The sequence below is a fragment of the Phyllobates terribilis genome, unplaced genomic scaffold (genome assembly GCF_046119375.1).
Source record: "Phyllobates terribilis strain yellow unplaced genomic scaffold, ASM4611937v1 Scaffold_9__5_contigs__length_417890890, whole genome shotgun sequence".
NCBI classification, from domain to species: Eukaryota; Metazoa; Chordata; class Amphibia; order Anura; family Dendrobatidae; genus Phyllobates; species Phyllobates terribilis.
The window spans coordinates 370,700,249-370,718,289 of NW_027362769.1; the positions used below are offsets into that span (position 1 = coordinate 370,700,249).

General features: G+C 42.1%; 1 protein-coding gene across 2 annotated transcripts in view; it reads left to right on the forward strand.

The window, feature by feature from the left end:
• The window catches only part of LOC141162306 (uncharacterized), a 50,103-nt gene that overhangs the window by 25,870 nt on the left and 6,192 nt on the right, over positions 1 to 18,041 (forward strand). The window contains exons 4-10 of one of the 2 annotated variants that reach the window (XM_073648278.1): positions 10,877 to 11,031; positions 11,364 to 11,540; positions 12,362 to 12,502; positions 13,275 to 13,310; positions 13,584 to 13,671; positions 17,165 to 17,268; positions 17,367 to 17,507. In XM_073648278.1, coding sequence (XP_073504379.1) covers positions 10,877 to 11,031; positions 11,364 to 11,540; positions 12,362 to 12,502; positions 13,275 to 13,310; positions 13,584 to 13,671; positions 17,165 to 17,268; positions 17,367 to 17,507 — 842 coding nt within the window. The remainder of the gene's footprint in view (positions 1 to 10,876; positions 11,032 to 11,363; positions 11,541 to 12,361; positions 12,503 to 13,274; positions 13,311 to 13,583; positions 13,672 to 17,164; positions 17,269 to 17,366; positions 17,508 to 18,041) is intronic. The other variant, XM_073648279.1, reaches the window with a different exon arrangement.

Consider the following 18,041-nt stretch of genomic DNA (forward strand, 5'->3'; position numbering starts at 1 on the left):
CATGGTTATCTCTAAAGAAACACGTGCAGCCATCATTGCACTGCACAAAAATGGCCTAACAGGGAAGAGTATCGCAGCTACAAAGATTGCACCTCAGTCAACAATCTATCGCATCATCAAGAACTTCAAGGAGAGAGCTTCCATTGTTGTCAAAAAGGCTCCAGGGCGCCCAAGAAAGACCAGCAAGCGCCAGGACCGTATCTTAAAACTGTTTCAGCTGCGGGATGGGACTACCAGCAGTGCCGAGCTTGCTCAGGAATGGCAGCAGGCTGGTGTGAGTGCTTCTGCACGCACTGTGAGGCGGAGACTCTTTGAGCAAGGGCTGGTTTCAAGGAGGGCAGCAAAGAAGCCACTTCTCTCCAGAAAAAACATCAGGGACCGACTGATATTCTGCAAAAGGTACAGGGAGTGGACTGCTGAGGACTGGGGCAAAGTCATTTTCTCTGATGAATCCCCTTTTCGATTGTTTGGGACATCTGGAAAACAGCTTATTCGGAGAAGAAGAGGTGAGCGCTACCACCAGTCTTGTCTCATACCAACTGTAAAGCATCCTGAAACCATTCATGTGTGGGGTTGCTTCTCAGCCAAGGGAATCGGCTCACTCACAGTCTTGCCTAAAAACACAGCCATGAATAAAGAATGGTACCAGAATGTCCTCCAAGAGCAACTTCTCCCAACCGTCCAAGAGCAGTTTGGCGCCCAACAATGCCTTTTCCAGCATGATGGAGCACCTTGCCATAAAGCAAAGGTGATAACTAAATGGCTCATGGAACAAAACATAGAGATTTTGGGTCCATGGCCTGGAAACTCCCCAGATCTTAATCCCATTGAGAACTTGTGGTCAATCATCAAGAGACGGGTGGACAAACAAAAACCAACAAATTCTGGCAAAATGCAAGCATTGATTATGCAAGAATGGACTGCTATCAGTCAGGATTTGGTCCAAAAGTTGATTGAGAGCATGCCAGGGAGAATTACAGAGGTCTTGAAGAAGAAGGGGCAACACTGCAAATATTGACTTGCTGCATTAACTCATTCTAACTGTCAATATAACCTATTGGTACTCATAATATGATTGCAATTATATTTCTGTATGTGATATAAACATCAGACAAACACTAATAAAAACTAGAGGCCAGCAGATCATGAGAAAATATCATTTTGGTGTCATTCTCAAAACTTTTGGCCATGACTGTATAATATAATACTGCCCCCTGCCACAAGAATGAACTACTATAATACTGTCCCTATGTACAAGAATATTACTACTATAATACTGCCCCCTATGTACAGGAATATAACTGCTATAATACTGCCCCCTATGTACAAGAATATAACTACTATAATACTGCCCCTATGTACAAGAATATAACTACTATAATACTGCCGCTATGTACAAGAATATAACTGCTATAATACTGCTCCTATGTACAAGAATATAACTGCTATAATACTGCTCCTATGTACAAGAATATTACTACTATAATACTGCTCCTATGTACAAGAATATAACTACTATAATACTGCCCCCTATGTACAAGAATATAACTACTATAATACTGCCCCCTATGTACAAGAATATAACTACTATAATACTGCTCCTATGTACAAGAATATAACTACTATAATACTGCCGCTATGTACAAGAATATAACTACTATAATACTGCCGCTATGTACAAGAATATAGCTACTATAATACTGCCCCTATGTACAAGAATATAACTACTATAATACTGCCCCTATGTACAAGAATATAACTACTATAATACTGCCCCCTATGTACAAGAATATAACTACTATAATACTGTCCCTATGTACAAGAATATAACTACTATAATACTGCTCCTATGTACAAGAATATAACTACTATAATACTGCCGCTATGTACAAGAATATAGCTACTATAATACTGCCCCTATGTACAAGAATATAACTACTATAATACTGCCCCTATGTACAAGAATATAGCTACTATAATACTGCCCCTATGTACAAGAATATAGCTACTATAATACTGCTCCTATGTACAAGAATATAACTACTATAATACTGCCCCCTATGTACAGAATATAACTACTATAATACTGCCCCCTGTGTACAAGACTATAACTACTATAATACTGCCCCCTATGTACAAGAATATAACTACTAAAATACTGTCCCTATGTACAAGAATATTACTACTATAATACTGCCCCCTATGTACAAGAATATAACTACCATAATACTGCCGACTGTACAAGAATATAACTACCATAACACTGCCCACTATGTACAAGAATATAACTACTATAATACTGCCCCCTAGGTACAAGAATATAACTACTATAATACTTCCCCCTAGGTACAAGAATAGAACTACTATAATACTGCCCCCTAGGTACAAGAATAGAACTACTATAATACTGCCCCCTAGGTACAAGAATAGAACTACTATAATACTGCCCCCTAGGTACAAGAATAGAACTACTATAATACTGACCCCTTTGTACAAGAATATAACTACTATAATACTGCCCAATATCACCAAGAATATAACTACTATAATATTGCCCCCTAGGTACAAGAATATAACTACTATAATACTGCCCCCTAGGTACAAGAATATAACTACTATAATACTGCCCCTAGGTACAATAATATAACTACTATAATACTGCCCCCTAGGTACAAGAATATAACTAATATAATACTGTCCCCTATGTACAAGAATATAACTACTATAATACTGCTCCCTATGTACAAGAATATAACTACTATAATACTGCCCCTATGTACAAGAATATAACTACTATAATACTGCTCCCTATGTACAAGAATAACTACTATAATACTGCCCCTATATACAAGAATATAACTACTATAATACTGCTCCTATGTACAAGAATATAACTACTATAATACTGCCTCCTATGTACAAGAATATAACTACTATAATACTGCCCCCTATGTACAAGAATATAACTACTATAATACTGCTCCTATGTACAAGAATATAACTACTATAATACTGCCCCCTATGTACAAGAATATAACTACTAAAATACTGTCCCTATGTACAAGAATATTACTACTATAATACTGCCCCCTATGTACAAGAATATAACTACCATAATACTGCCGACTGTACAAGAATATAACTACCATAACACTGCCCCCTATGTACAAGAATATAACTACTATAATACTGCCCCCTAGGTACAAGAATATAACTACTATAATACTTCCCCCTAGGTACAAGAATAGAACTACTATAATACTGCCCCCTAGGTACAAGAATAGAACTACTATAATACTGCCCCCTAGGTACAAGAATAGAACTACTATAATACTGCCCCCTAGGTACAAGAATAGAACTACTATAATACTGCCCCCTAGGTACAAGAATAGAACTACTATAATACTGACCCCTTTGTACAAGAATATAACTACTATAATACTGCCCAATATCACCAAGAATATAACTACTATAATATTGCCCCCTAGGTACAAGAATATAACTACTATAATACTGCCCCCTAGGTACAAGAATATAACTACTATAATACTGCCCCTAGGTACAATAATATAACTACTATAATACTGCCCCCTAGGTACAAGAATATAACTAATATAATACTGTCCCCTATGTACAAGAATATAACTACTATAATACTGCTCCCTATGTACAAGAATATAACTACTATAATACTGCCCCTATGTACAAGAATATAACTACTATAATACTGCTCCCTATGTACAAGAATAACTACTATAATACTGCCCCTATATACAAGAATATAACTACTATAATACTGCTCCTATGTACAAGAATATAACTACTATAATACTGCCTCCTATGTACAAGAATATAACTACTATAATACTGCCCCCTATGTACAAGAATATAACTACTATAATACTGCCCCCTATGTACAAGAATATAACTACTATAATACTGCTCCTATGTACAAGAATATAACTACTATAATACTGTCCCCTATGTACAAGAATATAACTACTATAATACTGCCCCCTATGTACAAGAATATAACTACTATAATACTGCCCATATGTACAAGAATATAACTACTATAATACTGCCCATATGTACAAGAATATAACTACTATAATACTGCCCATATGTACAAGAATATAACTACTATAATACTGCCCCATATGTACAAGAATATAACTACTATAATACTGCTCCTATGTACAAGAATATAACTACTATAATACTGCCCCCTATGTACAAGAATATAACTACTATAATACTGCTCCTGTGTATAAGAATATAACTACTATAATACTGCCCCCTATGTACCAGAATATAACTACTATAATACTGCTCCTATGTACAAGAATATAACTACTATAATACTGCCCCTATGTACAAGAATATAACTACTATAATACTGCTCCTATGTATAAGAATATAACTACTATAATACTGCCCCTATGTACAAGAATATAACTACTATAATACTGCCCATATGTACAAGAATATAACTACTATAATACTGCCCATATGTACAAGAATATAACTACTATAATACTGCCCCATATGTACAAGAATATAACTACTATAATACTGCTCCTATGTGCAAGAATATAACTACTATAATACTGCCCCCTATGTACAAGAATATAACTACTATAATACTGCTCCTGTGTATAAGAATATAACTACTATAATACTGCTCCTGTGTAAAAGAATATAACTACTATAATACTGCTCCTGTGTAAAAGAATATAACTACTATAATACTGCTCCTATGTATAAGAATATAACTACTATAATACTGCCCCTATGTACAAGAATATAACTACTATAATACTGCCCATATGTACAAGAATATAACTACTATAATACTGCCCATATGTACAAGAATATAACTACTATAATACTGCCCATATGTACAAGAATATAACTACTATAATACTGCCCCATATGTACAAGAATATAACTACTATAATACTGCTCCTATGTGCAAGAATATAACTACTATAATACTGCTCCTGTGTATAAGAATATAACTACTATAATACTGCTCCTGTGTAAAAGAATATAACTACTATAATACTGCTCCTGTGTAAAAGAATATAACTACTATAATACTGCTCCTATGTGCAAGAATATAACTACTATAATACTGCCCCCTATGTACAAGAATATAACTACTATAATACTGCCCATATGTACAAGAATATAACTACTATAATACTGCCCATATGTACAAGAATATAACTACTATAATACTGCCCCCTATGTACCAGAATATAACTACTATAATACTGCTCCTATGTACAAGAATATAACTACTATAATACTGCCCCTATGTACAAGAATATAACTACTATAATACTGCCCCCTATGTATAAGAATATAACTACTATAATACTGCCCCTATGTACAAGAATATAACTACTATAATACTGCCCCCTATGTATAAGAATATAACTACTATAATACTGCCCCTATGTACAAGAATATAACTACTATAATACTGCCCCCTATGTACAAGAATATAACTACTATAATACTGCTCCTGTGTATAAGAATATAACTACTATATTACCGCCCCTTGTAAACAATGATAGTACCGTAATTGCTCGGTCTGTTGTGTCTGGGCTATTTTTACCCCATTTTCCTCATTACGGTCAGGTTTTGCTGCTGTCGTCTGGCTGGTAACAGCTTGTGTGTCAGACATACTTTTTTCCTGAAGCCGCCTGTGGTAAAATATAAACACTCTGCGGAGATATATGAGGAATTTTGTCTTGTGTTCACTTCTCGCAGTCCTTTGTGAAACCAAGACTCTATACAAGGAGCACCTCTGTGAGGTAGCACCTCATGGTGAGGGCACACGGGGATTTCCTGGCTTGCTCTTTTCCCCTAAAGTCAATGCCACCGAAAAAAAAATAGAACTGGCATAAACACCATTTTTTAAAGTGCACAGTGTGAGCCTTGTTGAGAACTGTGAAACATGTTGATGAATGCCCAATTCTTGGTAGCCATAACGGCTAGTAGCGAAGATAATTCTGCTGTCTAGTAGGCCATCAACTGTTTTTATAGAACCAACAAAGTTCTCTTATAGGGTTGTTAAGTGTTGCGTAACTCTGATCCAAAAAGTTCTTCAACTTTCTATATCTCTGACATATATGCCATTGTACAAATGGCGCATGTTAAAAAAAAAAACATCTACTGTGTAGTTTAATTTTTTGGAGTTAATTTCTGTTTTGTGCTTCTGCATGAAATGCCATGGTAGACTACATCATTCCATACAGCCGAAAAAAAAAGGTATACTAATGTATACCAGCCTGGCACGTGCCAAAAAAGACAGTCCTTTTGGTATCCGTCAAGTGAATTGATACATGTGCCATGAACTTTCCTGACACATATACCAAACAGACTAACAGACCCTAATAGTGAGGTCACAAGACAGCCCCTCTAATATCGTTCACAGCTGAGGATTTCTTAAAGGGGACCTCTCACTTGTCATAAATATGCAATTTATTTACCTATTGTAAATGCCGCTGTTCTCCTGAATCCGGCGTTATTTTTCTTTTATTCCTGCGCCTCTCCGTTCCTGAGATATGGCCCCTCCTTTGCTGGATGTAAATCTTATCTTTTCATGTAAGTGGGCATGGTCTTCTAGAGGATTTGACCACGCCCCCTTTCCTAAAGGATATTATTTACATACAAGGAATAAGGGGTTGTATTTCAGGAACGGAGAGGCGCAGGAACAAAAGAAAAACATCGCTGGGTTCAGGAGAACAGCGGCATTTACACCAGGAAAAAAAAATCCATATTTACGGCAGGTGACAGATCTCCTTTAAGTGTGTACTTGTCATTCGCTGTACACTAGGGCAGACTTTGTGTCACAGTTTCATGGTCTGTGTATGGACCGCAAATTTTGGGTCTCCTGACCCAAACTAAATTTTTATGAGGCTGTGGAGTTTGGATTAGCAAACTAGATGCAATTGTAGCAAACCCTCAGCTATTATTAAATCAGGATTTTTTCATCTTATAACAGCAAGCTCCGGTCTTGGAAATGTTGAGAAACTGAGACGCAGAGTATATAAGAAAGTTGCAGTCAGGTCAGTGGCTGCGGTGTCTCTGCACTGAAGGGGTTAAGTTCAGGAGGAGTGTACCTGAGTGGCACGTGACACAAGAAGGCTTTGTCCCCTCCCCAGTTCAAAGAGACGCTTCTCCAGGTAGCAAGGTCAGGAACAGAAGCCCCTTCATTCTCTGGCCGTCCCACCTGTTGGACACCCCCCACCTCTTCAATTCAGCCTGACCACCCTGTGGATAGTTCCCGGTGCCCCCCGTAGATGCGATGCTGGTGCGAGAAGGGCAGGCACATACCCCGGTGAGGATGGCACTGCAGGTGAGTCGCCCAGGAAGGGGCACCTTCAGGGTTTCATGTTCGCAGCTGTTGCCGGTGTGCTGTCGTTTTGTGTACACAGCACCAGGCGCGTGTGCAGAAGTTTTGCATTATCTAAATATATGACGTAGTGCGAATATAGTCGGTGGTTATTATATATTACACGTATAGATGTAGCAGAGCCGAACTTGTCATCGCTTTACCATGTTTCCCACAGTCCAGTGTAAAATCACATACTCGGCTCTGCTATATCTGCAGTTTATTGTGGTGCACATGTAAAGATTTGGGGGTTTCTTCTTACCCCCACAATAATCATTTACATATTCAGGAGTTCGGAAAAGCTGGGTGAGCGTAATGGCAGCCATGTTGGTTGCCACACAACTTTCCTAGAAACAGAAGTAACTAAAAACTATTTTTTTTTTTCAGTGATTTTTTTTTTTTTTTTTTTTAAATATTCTGCAGGCTATTGTCCTCTGTTATCAGTCACGGTCGTGCTGCCAAGGTTATGGTTACACCATGGCTGTTACTGTTGTAGGAGCCCTGTACTTTGATGGTACTGTTGTTGGGGGTATGTGGTGGTGGTCACCATTTGAGGATGCACTGTGGCTGTTACGGTAGTTGGGGGCCCTGTGGTTGTCACGATTATGGGGGATCCTGTGTCTAATTCTTTTATGGGGCCACTCTTTCAACCACTTTTGTGGGGGTTACTGTTGTGGCGCCACTAGTGGTTGCTTTTGTGGGGGCACTGTGACAGTTACCATTGTGAAGGACCACAAATTACTTTTGTAGAGACATTATAGCGGTCTCTTTTTTTGGGGGGGTCACTGTGGCAGTTACTGTTGTGGAGGGGGGCACTATGGTGGTCACTGTTGTGGAGGGGGGCACTTTGGTGGTCACTGTTGTGGAGGTGGGCACTGTTGTGGTCACTGTTGTGGAGGGGGGGGCACTGTGGTGGTCACTGTTGTGGAGGGAGGGCACTGTGGTGGTCACTGTTGTGGAGGGGGGCACTGTGGTGGTCACTGTTGTGGAGGGGGGCACTGTGGTGGTCACTGTTGTGGAGGGGGGCACTGTGGTGGTCACTGATGTGGAGGGGGGCACTGTGGTGGTCACTGATGTGGAGGGGGGCACTGTGGTGGTCACTGATGTGGAGGGGGGCACTGTGGTGGTCACTGATGTGGAGGGGGGCACTGTGGTGGTCACTGATGTGGAGGGGGGCACTGTGGTGGTCACTGATGTGGAGGGGGGCACTGTGGTGGTCACTGATGTGGAGTGGGGCACTGTGGTGGTCACTGATGTGGAGGGGGGCACTGTGGTGGTCACTGATGTGGAGGGGGGCTCTGTGGTGGTCACTGATGTGGTGGTCACTGATGTGGAGGGGGCTCTGTGGTGGTCACTGATGTGGATGGGGGCACTGTGGTGGTCACTGATGTGGAGGGGGGCACTGTGGTGGTCACTGATGTGGAGGGGGGCACTGTGGTGGTCACTGATGTGGAGGGGGGCACTGTGGTGGTCACTGATGTGGAGTGGGGCACTGTGGTGGTCACTGATGTGGAGGGGGGCACTGTGGTGGTCACTGATGTGGAGGGGGGCTCTGTGGTGGTCACTGATGTGGTGGTCACTGATGTGGAGGGGGCTCTGTGGTGGTCACTGATGTGGATGGGGGCACTGTGGTGGTCACTGATGTGGAGGGGGGCACTGTGGTGGTCACTGATGTGGAGGGGGGCACTGTGGTGGTCACTGTTGTGGAGGGGGGCACTGGTGCTCACTGTTGTGGAGGGGGGCACTGTGGTGGTCACTGTTGTGGGGAAAGCACAGGGGGCATTGTGGCGCTTGTTGTGGGGGGTCCCTGTGGTGGTCTCTGTTGTAGTTTGGGGCCCTGTGGCGGTCTTTGTTGTGCAGGAGGCCATGGCAGACATGGCTGTGAGCTCACTGTGGCTGTCTCATGCAGATAACTTTGGGGGTACATCTTGTATTTTTGAGGGTCCTGACTTCACACATATCTGGAATTTCTCAATTATGTGATAATGGGCCGTTGTGAGCTGCTGACAGGTGAAGGAATGACCTCTTCCCGGCTGATCATTACCCCAAGACCCCGTTATTGTGTTTAGGGGGAACCATCGCACAGCAGCGTCCATATTACTGTTCCCTCTGCTCTGCAGGAAGCCGCGTGGGGAAGAGGATCTGGTTGCACTCAGATTAAATGTCTCGTAGATTTTTCCTCCTGCGAATGTGCAGAGATCACAGGCGACTTTCCTTCCTGTTCAAAGATCACCGGCTTCTCCCAGTCCATAACTACCTTCATATACAGGTGTCTGCTGTGTACATGGATATATAGCATCCAGCCGCGACGTGCGGACATATCGCCCACTGGGTCATTGGTGTGGTACGATATCTGGTGGCAGATGGTCCCAGCGATCTCTTTTGTATCTTCAGATGTCATTTTTGCTGTGCCCAGTGTTAAATTAGGTGGGAAAATACTCCTGGTCAACCCATTAAATGGCTGCGGAGACCCCACCGTCTCCCAGCCAAAGACTTCTTTTTTTTTATTATTTTATTAATAAAGTTCCACATTCTAATTCCATTTAATTTTTAGGTCCAAAATTCTGTAATTTAACATAAAAAATAAAAAATTAGATTTGGTACTCTGGATTAGTAAAGCTCAGATCCAGATGATATATATTAGCATTTGAATTTGAGTTTTACTAATCCAGAGTACCAAATCTTCTTCATAGCTATGGAGGTGAATGATAAAATTCTTACTGCCTACAGCCACCACTAGGGGGAGCTTCCTAAAAATGGTCTTGGGTGAGCTCCCTCTAGTGGTGGCCACAGGCAGATAGAATTCTATATCATTTAACGATCTGCCTGCAGCCACCACTAGAGGGAGCTCACCCAAGACCCGCCTTTAGTAAGCTCCCCCTAGTGGTGGCTGCGGGCAGGATGAATTTTATCATTTACCTCTATAGCTATGCAGGGATTGTGTATCAGAAAAATGCATGTTTTTTTTTTATTTTCATTACCTCCGTATGATTATATTAATGCGCATTTTACAAGTAGGGGTGCAATGATTGATGTAGGATGTTCGTCTCTGAGGTCTTGTGTAGTGGACGGGGAGGTAATGAACTTTGCTCTAAGAAAGTTTACGCTGAGTAAGACCATGGTATCTCTGGCCAGGAAGAGCAGCGAGAGCCTCATCCTTCCTAGCGCTTTGTCATTTCTGCTGAGCGAGGACCGAGACGCCTCACTCCTCGGGGAGCCATTAACAACCCTCCGCCACAAAATACTTTAATAATAAACCCGACTCTGTTAATCCTGTTACCTATAAAGGCTCGGACTCTGGTAATAAAGAATTCGCCTTGTGCCAGACGGGCATGGATTAACCCCTTCATGAGATGTCTTTACTCTCCGGTAAGGTAGGGAGCGTTGATTAGTAGAGAGTCAGGCCCGGCGTGCCATCCGCCGAATCTGGCACTGGCATTGACTTCTATCGTCTTGGTCTCCCGACAGGTTACGGAGGTGACGGACAGCGCCTACGTGGGTTCGGAGAGCGCCTATAGCGAGTGCGAGACCTTCACAGATGAAGATACCGGAGGGTTAGCGGCACAGGAAGACCCTGAGGCTGAAGGAGATGGGGCAGGGTCTCGAGGACGCGCACCAGCAACGTAAGAGGATCTTTTTTTTAACTTTTCCTTCCATATTAATTCAATTATTGAATTTGGATTGCATAAGAAAAATTAAATAAACTTTTTTATATAAAAAAAAATTATTTGTATTTTTTTATAATCTGAATGCAATAATTTGAGTATAGCAAGAAGTTACTTATTGCTAATTTTTCTCATCTCCGTAATAAGAGAAGGATCCAGAAACTTTTTGGAACTCCCATAGAAGTGAATGGAGTAGAGCTGTATACAAGATGGGGGTCTTCCTCCTGTGCCGCACCATGATACATAACGGGCCCCGATCTCTCATGTATGTCTCCATATCTCTGTTTCAGACCTGAAGGATTGGAGCTGTCCCTGTGTGATATTTCGGGGGTCACGGTCACGGGCCAGGAGGAGCAGTTTGAGGATTTTGGAGAAGGAGCAGAGCCGGACTTGTTCAACAGCCACTGCGAGGAAGAGCAAGAGAGCTTCACGCGGACGACAAACTCCTCCCAGCATCTCACATCCAGGTGAGATTATAGCTCCGTCCTCAGGTTAATAATCCAGGGAGGTTATAAATCCGCAGCCAGCGGAGAATGTGCGGAGACCCGTCAGGACAGGCGCAAGTATCTGCTAAGAGCCGGGGGGTAAAGAGAGGGGCTTGTCCCGCCACAGCTCTGGTGGAATAGTGAGTGCAGCTCTGGAGTATAATACAGGATGTAACTCGGGATCAGTACAGGATAAGTAATATAATGTATGTACACAGTGACTGCACCAGCAGAATAGTGAGTGCAGCTCTGGAGGATAATACAGGATGTAACTCAGGATCAGTAATGTAATGTATGTACACAGTGACTGCACCAGCAGAATAGTGAGTGCAGCTGTGGAGTATAATACAGGATGTAACTCAGGATCAGTACAGGATAAGTAATATAATGTATGTACACAGTGACTGCACCAGCAGAATAGTGAGTGCAGCTCTGGAGTATAATACAGGATGTAACTCAGGATCAGTACAGGATCAGTAATGTAATGTATGTACACAGTGACTGCACCAGCAGAATAGTGAGTACAGCTGTGGAGTATAATACAGGATGTAACTCAGGATCAGTAATGTAATGTATGTACACAGTGACTGCACCAGCAGAATAGTGAGTGCAGCTCTGGAGTATAATACAGGATGTAACTCCAGATCAGTAATGTAATGTATGTACGCAGTGACTGCACCAGCAGAATAGTGAGTGCAGCTCTGGGGTATAATACAGGATGTAACTCCGGATAAGCGCAGGGTAACTTCTGTGTCTAGCTAATAATACGGAGTATTCCGTATGATTTTATATAACTTTTACAGCGGTGTTCCTGTGTCGGAGCGCCAGCTTCTGGCCCCACCACCTTGCTCAGGCCTGGGCGGGCTGTACTGCAGCCAGTGCCACAAACATATCAACCGCCTGGAAGATCTGTCCTCCCGTCTCCGTTACCTTGAGATGGACAGGTGACATTGCATGCCCATTACCCATAGGGGACAGGGGGGGCGCCGCACTGGTGGAGACTCTCACAGAAGGACGTACGATATGCCCCTTAATTGTTTCCTAAATCCACTACCATGATCCAGACCAAGAACATGTCCCATTACAGGTGCCTGTAGCCTGGATGGGTGAGATCTTCGTTCCTGGGGTGACAGACAATGTGTCACAGCCCATGTAGAGGGTGATTGTCCTTGTATGAGCTGTGGTGGCCCCCATATTGGTTGTCACTCCGCTTTATTAGATGCAGAGTCAATGAGTCGTCTTGTAAAGGGTCTCCACGGCGCCTCCTCCTGTCCAGTTCTGACGGGGCTTGCCACTTGCATGCAGAAGTCTTCATCGCCTGCAGTCCCTGAGATGTAGGGGGCGCTATACCCAGCTATGGTGTGCTTTAGGCCAGTCCTCCATAATGGAGCTGACATACTTCCCTCTTGTTATTTCCTGGGGCAGGAAACCGGGGGTCACCCCAGCTCATCTTCCTCCGATCCCGTTAACCCTTTCCCGACTGCAGTGTCAGCATTTTCCCTTCCACCTGTCACTCATCGTTTCCTTTGCAGCGGCTTTAACCCTTCTTACACCGGGCGCTCATGCTCCGGGCTTTGCATGCTCTTGGTATTTTAGTTTTTGGGGTTTTTTTTTTGCTTCCTTGTGTGAAGTGTTATCACACTTTCTCTTTTTTTTTTTTGCTTCCTTTTCGGTGTTTTTTTTTCCACTCTCACTGTCTTTTTGTTTGCTCTGCAGCCCGGACAAGAGGACCTCGAGCAGAAAGGAGGCACGGTGAGTGTGACCACGGTGACTGTTACCTGCCGGATCGGTAGGGTATATATGGGGGGTGTCGTGTATATATATATGGTGGGTGTCGTAGAGAGAGAGGAGCTCGTTGCGAGGGGGTGATGGGTGCACCGCAGGATCTTGTAGTTGTGACACAGGGAGTCTGCGCTGATAAGAACTGGAATATTTTACAACTCGGCGACTAGTCGTAGATAAGGAAGTACGAGCAGGATGTACATTATCGCCATATCTATAGTAATCCAGGTCTTCTGTCTCCAGGAGGCTTCATCACAGTGGATTCCTGGAAGACCCAGGAGAGCAGCCGCTCACAAACATGGCGTGCGATGACACCGATCTCACAGACAAGGTACTACAGCCACTACAAAGCTTTAACTCCTTCCCGACATCCGCAATATATAGGACTGCACATGTGTGGTGCAGGATCACGAGCTAAACCATTTCCACACATGGTGGATGCCAGCCGTGTTATACAGCCAGCATCTGCTTCGAACAGCAGCGACCAGCGCTTGCTCTGATCTCTGCTATTAAACCACAAAAATGCTGCTATCAGTCTCTTACATCCAGGTGGTGCGTTAATTTTAGACATTGCATGGGGCCAACTGAAGGTCCCCGTTATCGTCGTACTCCTATGAAGCCCAACCCGTGATGAGGCGTCATTGGAAATCCTTAATTTCACTATATATTGCAATACTGAAGTCAATATACTGCACTAAAAGTTTTAATAAAAAAAGTTTACAAAACTAATTCTATTTAGTTAAAACTATTACTACTAGAAAAAGTTAAGAAAACTATGAAAAAAAGAACAAAAAAACTGAATCCTTTTTTTTTTTCATTACATAAATAAAGAAAATTATTATCGCCACACTCACTCACAAGTCCGATCTATCCACATATATAAATGTATTTAATTCAGTTAGTAAATGGCAAAAGATATGAGAAAAAAAAATGAGGATAGGATGGAGGATTAGTGGAGTTATTTCGCACTGTTGAGGATTGAAGACCTCAATTGCCAAGAAATATTAACATGCGACTTTGACGCGTTTCGAAAAAGAATTTAAACTCGCAGAATTGCTGTTTTTTGGTAGTTGCATCTCCACATTGTATGGACCTTAAATCCATGAAAACGGCAGCTCCCAACAAAGGAAAAATAAAAAAAAAATGGTACGGGTCTCGGAGAATGGCGACACAGACCGAATAGTTATTTTTTTTTTTTTACAAAGTTATTTTTTTTTTGGCAATTAAAAAAAACCAATATGAGTTTGGTATCTCCTCAGTCGTACTGACCTGGAGAATCAAGTTGCCAGGTACATTTTTTTTTTCTTTTACCGCTCACTTGAACGCTGTAAAAAAAATAAAATAAATAATAATAATAAAACAATAAAATTTGCTTGAAAAAGCCGAAACGTTGCCACAGCTCTTGCTGAGCTAATAAATCATCTATTTATGGAGTGCTGTTTCTACTATTTTTTTCATATGTAAGAAGGTTTGGTATTTACCTGAGGACGGGCACCCACCCATTTACAAGTTGTCTGCTCATGCTGCTCTTTTCCTTTATTTTTTCTATATATTATATAAAATATATATATATATTACAGTACAGACCAAAAGTTTGGACACACCTCATTTAAAGATTTTTCTGTATTTTCATGACTATGAAAATTGTACATTCACACTGAAGGCATCAAAACTATGAATTAACACATGTGGAATTATATACTTAACAAAAAAGTGTGAAACAACTGAAAATATGTCTTATATTCTAGGTTCTTCAAAGTAGCCACCTTTTGCTTTGATGACTGCTTTGCACACTCTTGGCATTCTCTTGATGAGCTTCAAGAGGTAGTCACCAGAAATGGTTTTCACTTCACAGGTGTGCCCTGTCAGGTTTAATAAGTGGGATTTCTCGCCTTATAAATGGGGTTGGGACCATCAGTTGTGTTGTGCAAAAGTCTGGTGGATACACAGCTGATAGTCCTACTGAATAGACTGTTAGCTGTTTTTTTCTTGCCATAATACAAATTCTAAGTAAAGAAAAACGAGTGGCCATCATTACTTTAAGAGATGAAGGTCAGTCAGTGCGAAAAATTGGGAAAACTTTGAAAGTGTCCCCAAGGGCAGTTGCAAAAACCATCAAGCGCTACTAAGAAACTGGCTCACATGAGGACCGCCCCAGGAAAGGAAGACCAAGAGTCACCTCTGCTTCTGAGGTTAAGTTTATCCGAGTCACCAGCCTCAGAAATTGCAGGTTAACAGCAGCTCAGATTAGAGACCAGGTCAATGCCACACAGAGTTCTAGCAGCAGACACATCTCTTCAACAACTGTTAAGAGGAGACTTTGTGCAGCAGGCCTTCATGGTAAAATAGCTGCTAGGAAACCACTGCTAAGGACAGGCAACAAGCAGAAGAGACTTGTTTGGGCTAAAGAACACAAGGAATGGACATTAGACCAGTGGAAATCTGTGCTTTGGTCTGATGAGTCCAAATTTGAGATCTTTGGTTCCAACCACCGTGTCTTTGTGCGACGCAGAAACGGTGAATGGATGGACTCTGCATGCCTGGTTCCCACCGTGAAGCATGGAGGAGGAGGTGTGATGGTGTGGGGTGCTTTGCTGGTGACACTGTTGGGGATTTATTCAAAATTGAAGGCGTACTGAACCAGCATGGCTACCACAGCATCTTGCAGCGGCATGCTATTTCATCCGGTTTGCGTTTTGTTGGACCATCATTTATTTTTCAACAGGACAATGACCCCAAACACAACTCCAGGCTGTGTAAAGGCTATTTGACCAAGCAGGAGAGTGATGGGGGGCTACGCCAGATGACCTGGCCTCCACAGTCACCAGACCTGAACCCAATCGAGATGGTTTGGGGTGAGCTGGACCGCAGAGTGAAGGCAAAAGGGCCAACAAGTGCTAAGCATCTCTGGGAACTCCTTTAAGATTGTTGGAAGACCATTTCCGGTGACTACCTCTTGAAGCTCATCAAGAGAATGCCAAGAGTGTGCAAAGCAGTCATCAAAGCAAAAGGTGGCTACTTTGAAGAACCTAGAATATAAGACATATTTTCAGTTGTTTCACACTTTTTTGTTAAGTATATAATTCCACATGTGTTAATTCATAGTTTTGATGTCTTCAGTGTGAATGTACAATTTTCATAGTCATGAAAATACAGAAAAATCTTTAAATGAGAAGGTGTGTCAAAACTTTTGGTCTGTATTGTATGTATATGTGTGTGTATGTGTATATATATATATATATATATATATATATATATATATATATATATATATATATATATATATATATATATATTTGAATTTATTTTACTCCCTTTTATATAGCACCATTAATTCTACAGCGCTTTACAGACATTATGGGCACTGTCCCCATTGGGGCTCACAATCTAAATTCCCTATCAGTATGTCTTTGTAGTGTGGGAGGAGACTGGAGAACTCAGAGGAAATCCACGCGAACACGGGGAGAACATACAAACTCCTTGCAGATGTTGTCCTTAGTGTGATTTGAACCCAGGAACTGAGCTGCCCTCAGGAATATGCATGGGGTTTCTCTCCATGTTACAACCCCTTTAAGGGTATTTATTGCTCGAGCACATTAAAGTGTAATACTTTTATAAAATATTTGCAGAAAAGGGGGTCACGTGTTTTTTTTTATCTTCCACCATGGCTACTGGGCATGCTGTTATTTCTTTTTTTTCCACCATGACTACTGGGCATGTTGTTTTTTACCTGTGCCTCATGCCTCCGATTTTTTTTTTTGTCCTTTATTCCCATTTTGAGAGTTACCTTTACTCTTTTCATCCCATTATATTGTAACCTACAGGTTCTGTACCTGGAACAGCGGGTGAGTGAACTAGAGAGAGACGCTGCCATGACAGGGGAACAGCAAAACCGCCTCCGGCAGGAGAACCTGCAGCTATTACATAGGTGAGCCGATCCTTCTAGACACTTGGCCTCCAGCAATCATCCGTCTCCCTTTTCTTGACCCGCTGTCTCCTCTCTCTTTACCCCCTTCTTACGAGCAGAGCCCACGCACTCGAGGAGCAGCTGAAAGACCAGGAATTACTATCCGACGAGGTGCAGAGCGAGGAGACTCGGAAACACAGAGATGAGCTGCGGAAGATGGAGCGTGACCGAGGATTTCGCTTGAGCAGTTTAAAGGCCAGGTGAAAAAAAGGGAAACAAAAAATAAGCCCCAAAAATGGTCAGGATGGTCCAGAAAATGAAAACCTGTATTGGTGAGGGGAGTATGCTTGATACTCCCCTCACTGATCACTAAATGCTCCTCTGGTCTGTAATTTTTGGTACAATTTCGACAAATGGGAAACGCTTGCTCAGCTGATCACTGACTGACGTGCCTGAATTTGGCAAATTAGAGAGGGTAAGTATCAGATAGGGAGCATTGGGGAAACCAGATGAATTTTTCTTCTTTTTCTTTTTTTTTTTTTTAAACCACTTTGAGCCCTTTGCCAAAATTTTGCAATGATGTACTCATTTTGAGCGAAGAGGTTAAAGGGGACCTGTTACTTGGCATAAATATGTAATTTTTTTTACCTGGTGTAAATGCCGCTGTTCCCCCAAATCCGACCTTGTTTTTCTTTTGTCCCTGCGCCTCTCAGTTCCTGAGATATGGACTCCTCTTCACTCTATGTAATGATGGTCAAAAGGGTGTGGTCATTTTGAAAACACCCATAGGGAGG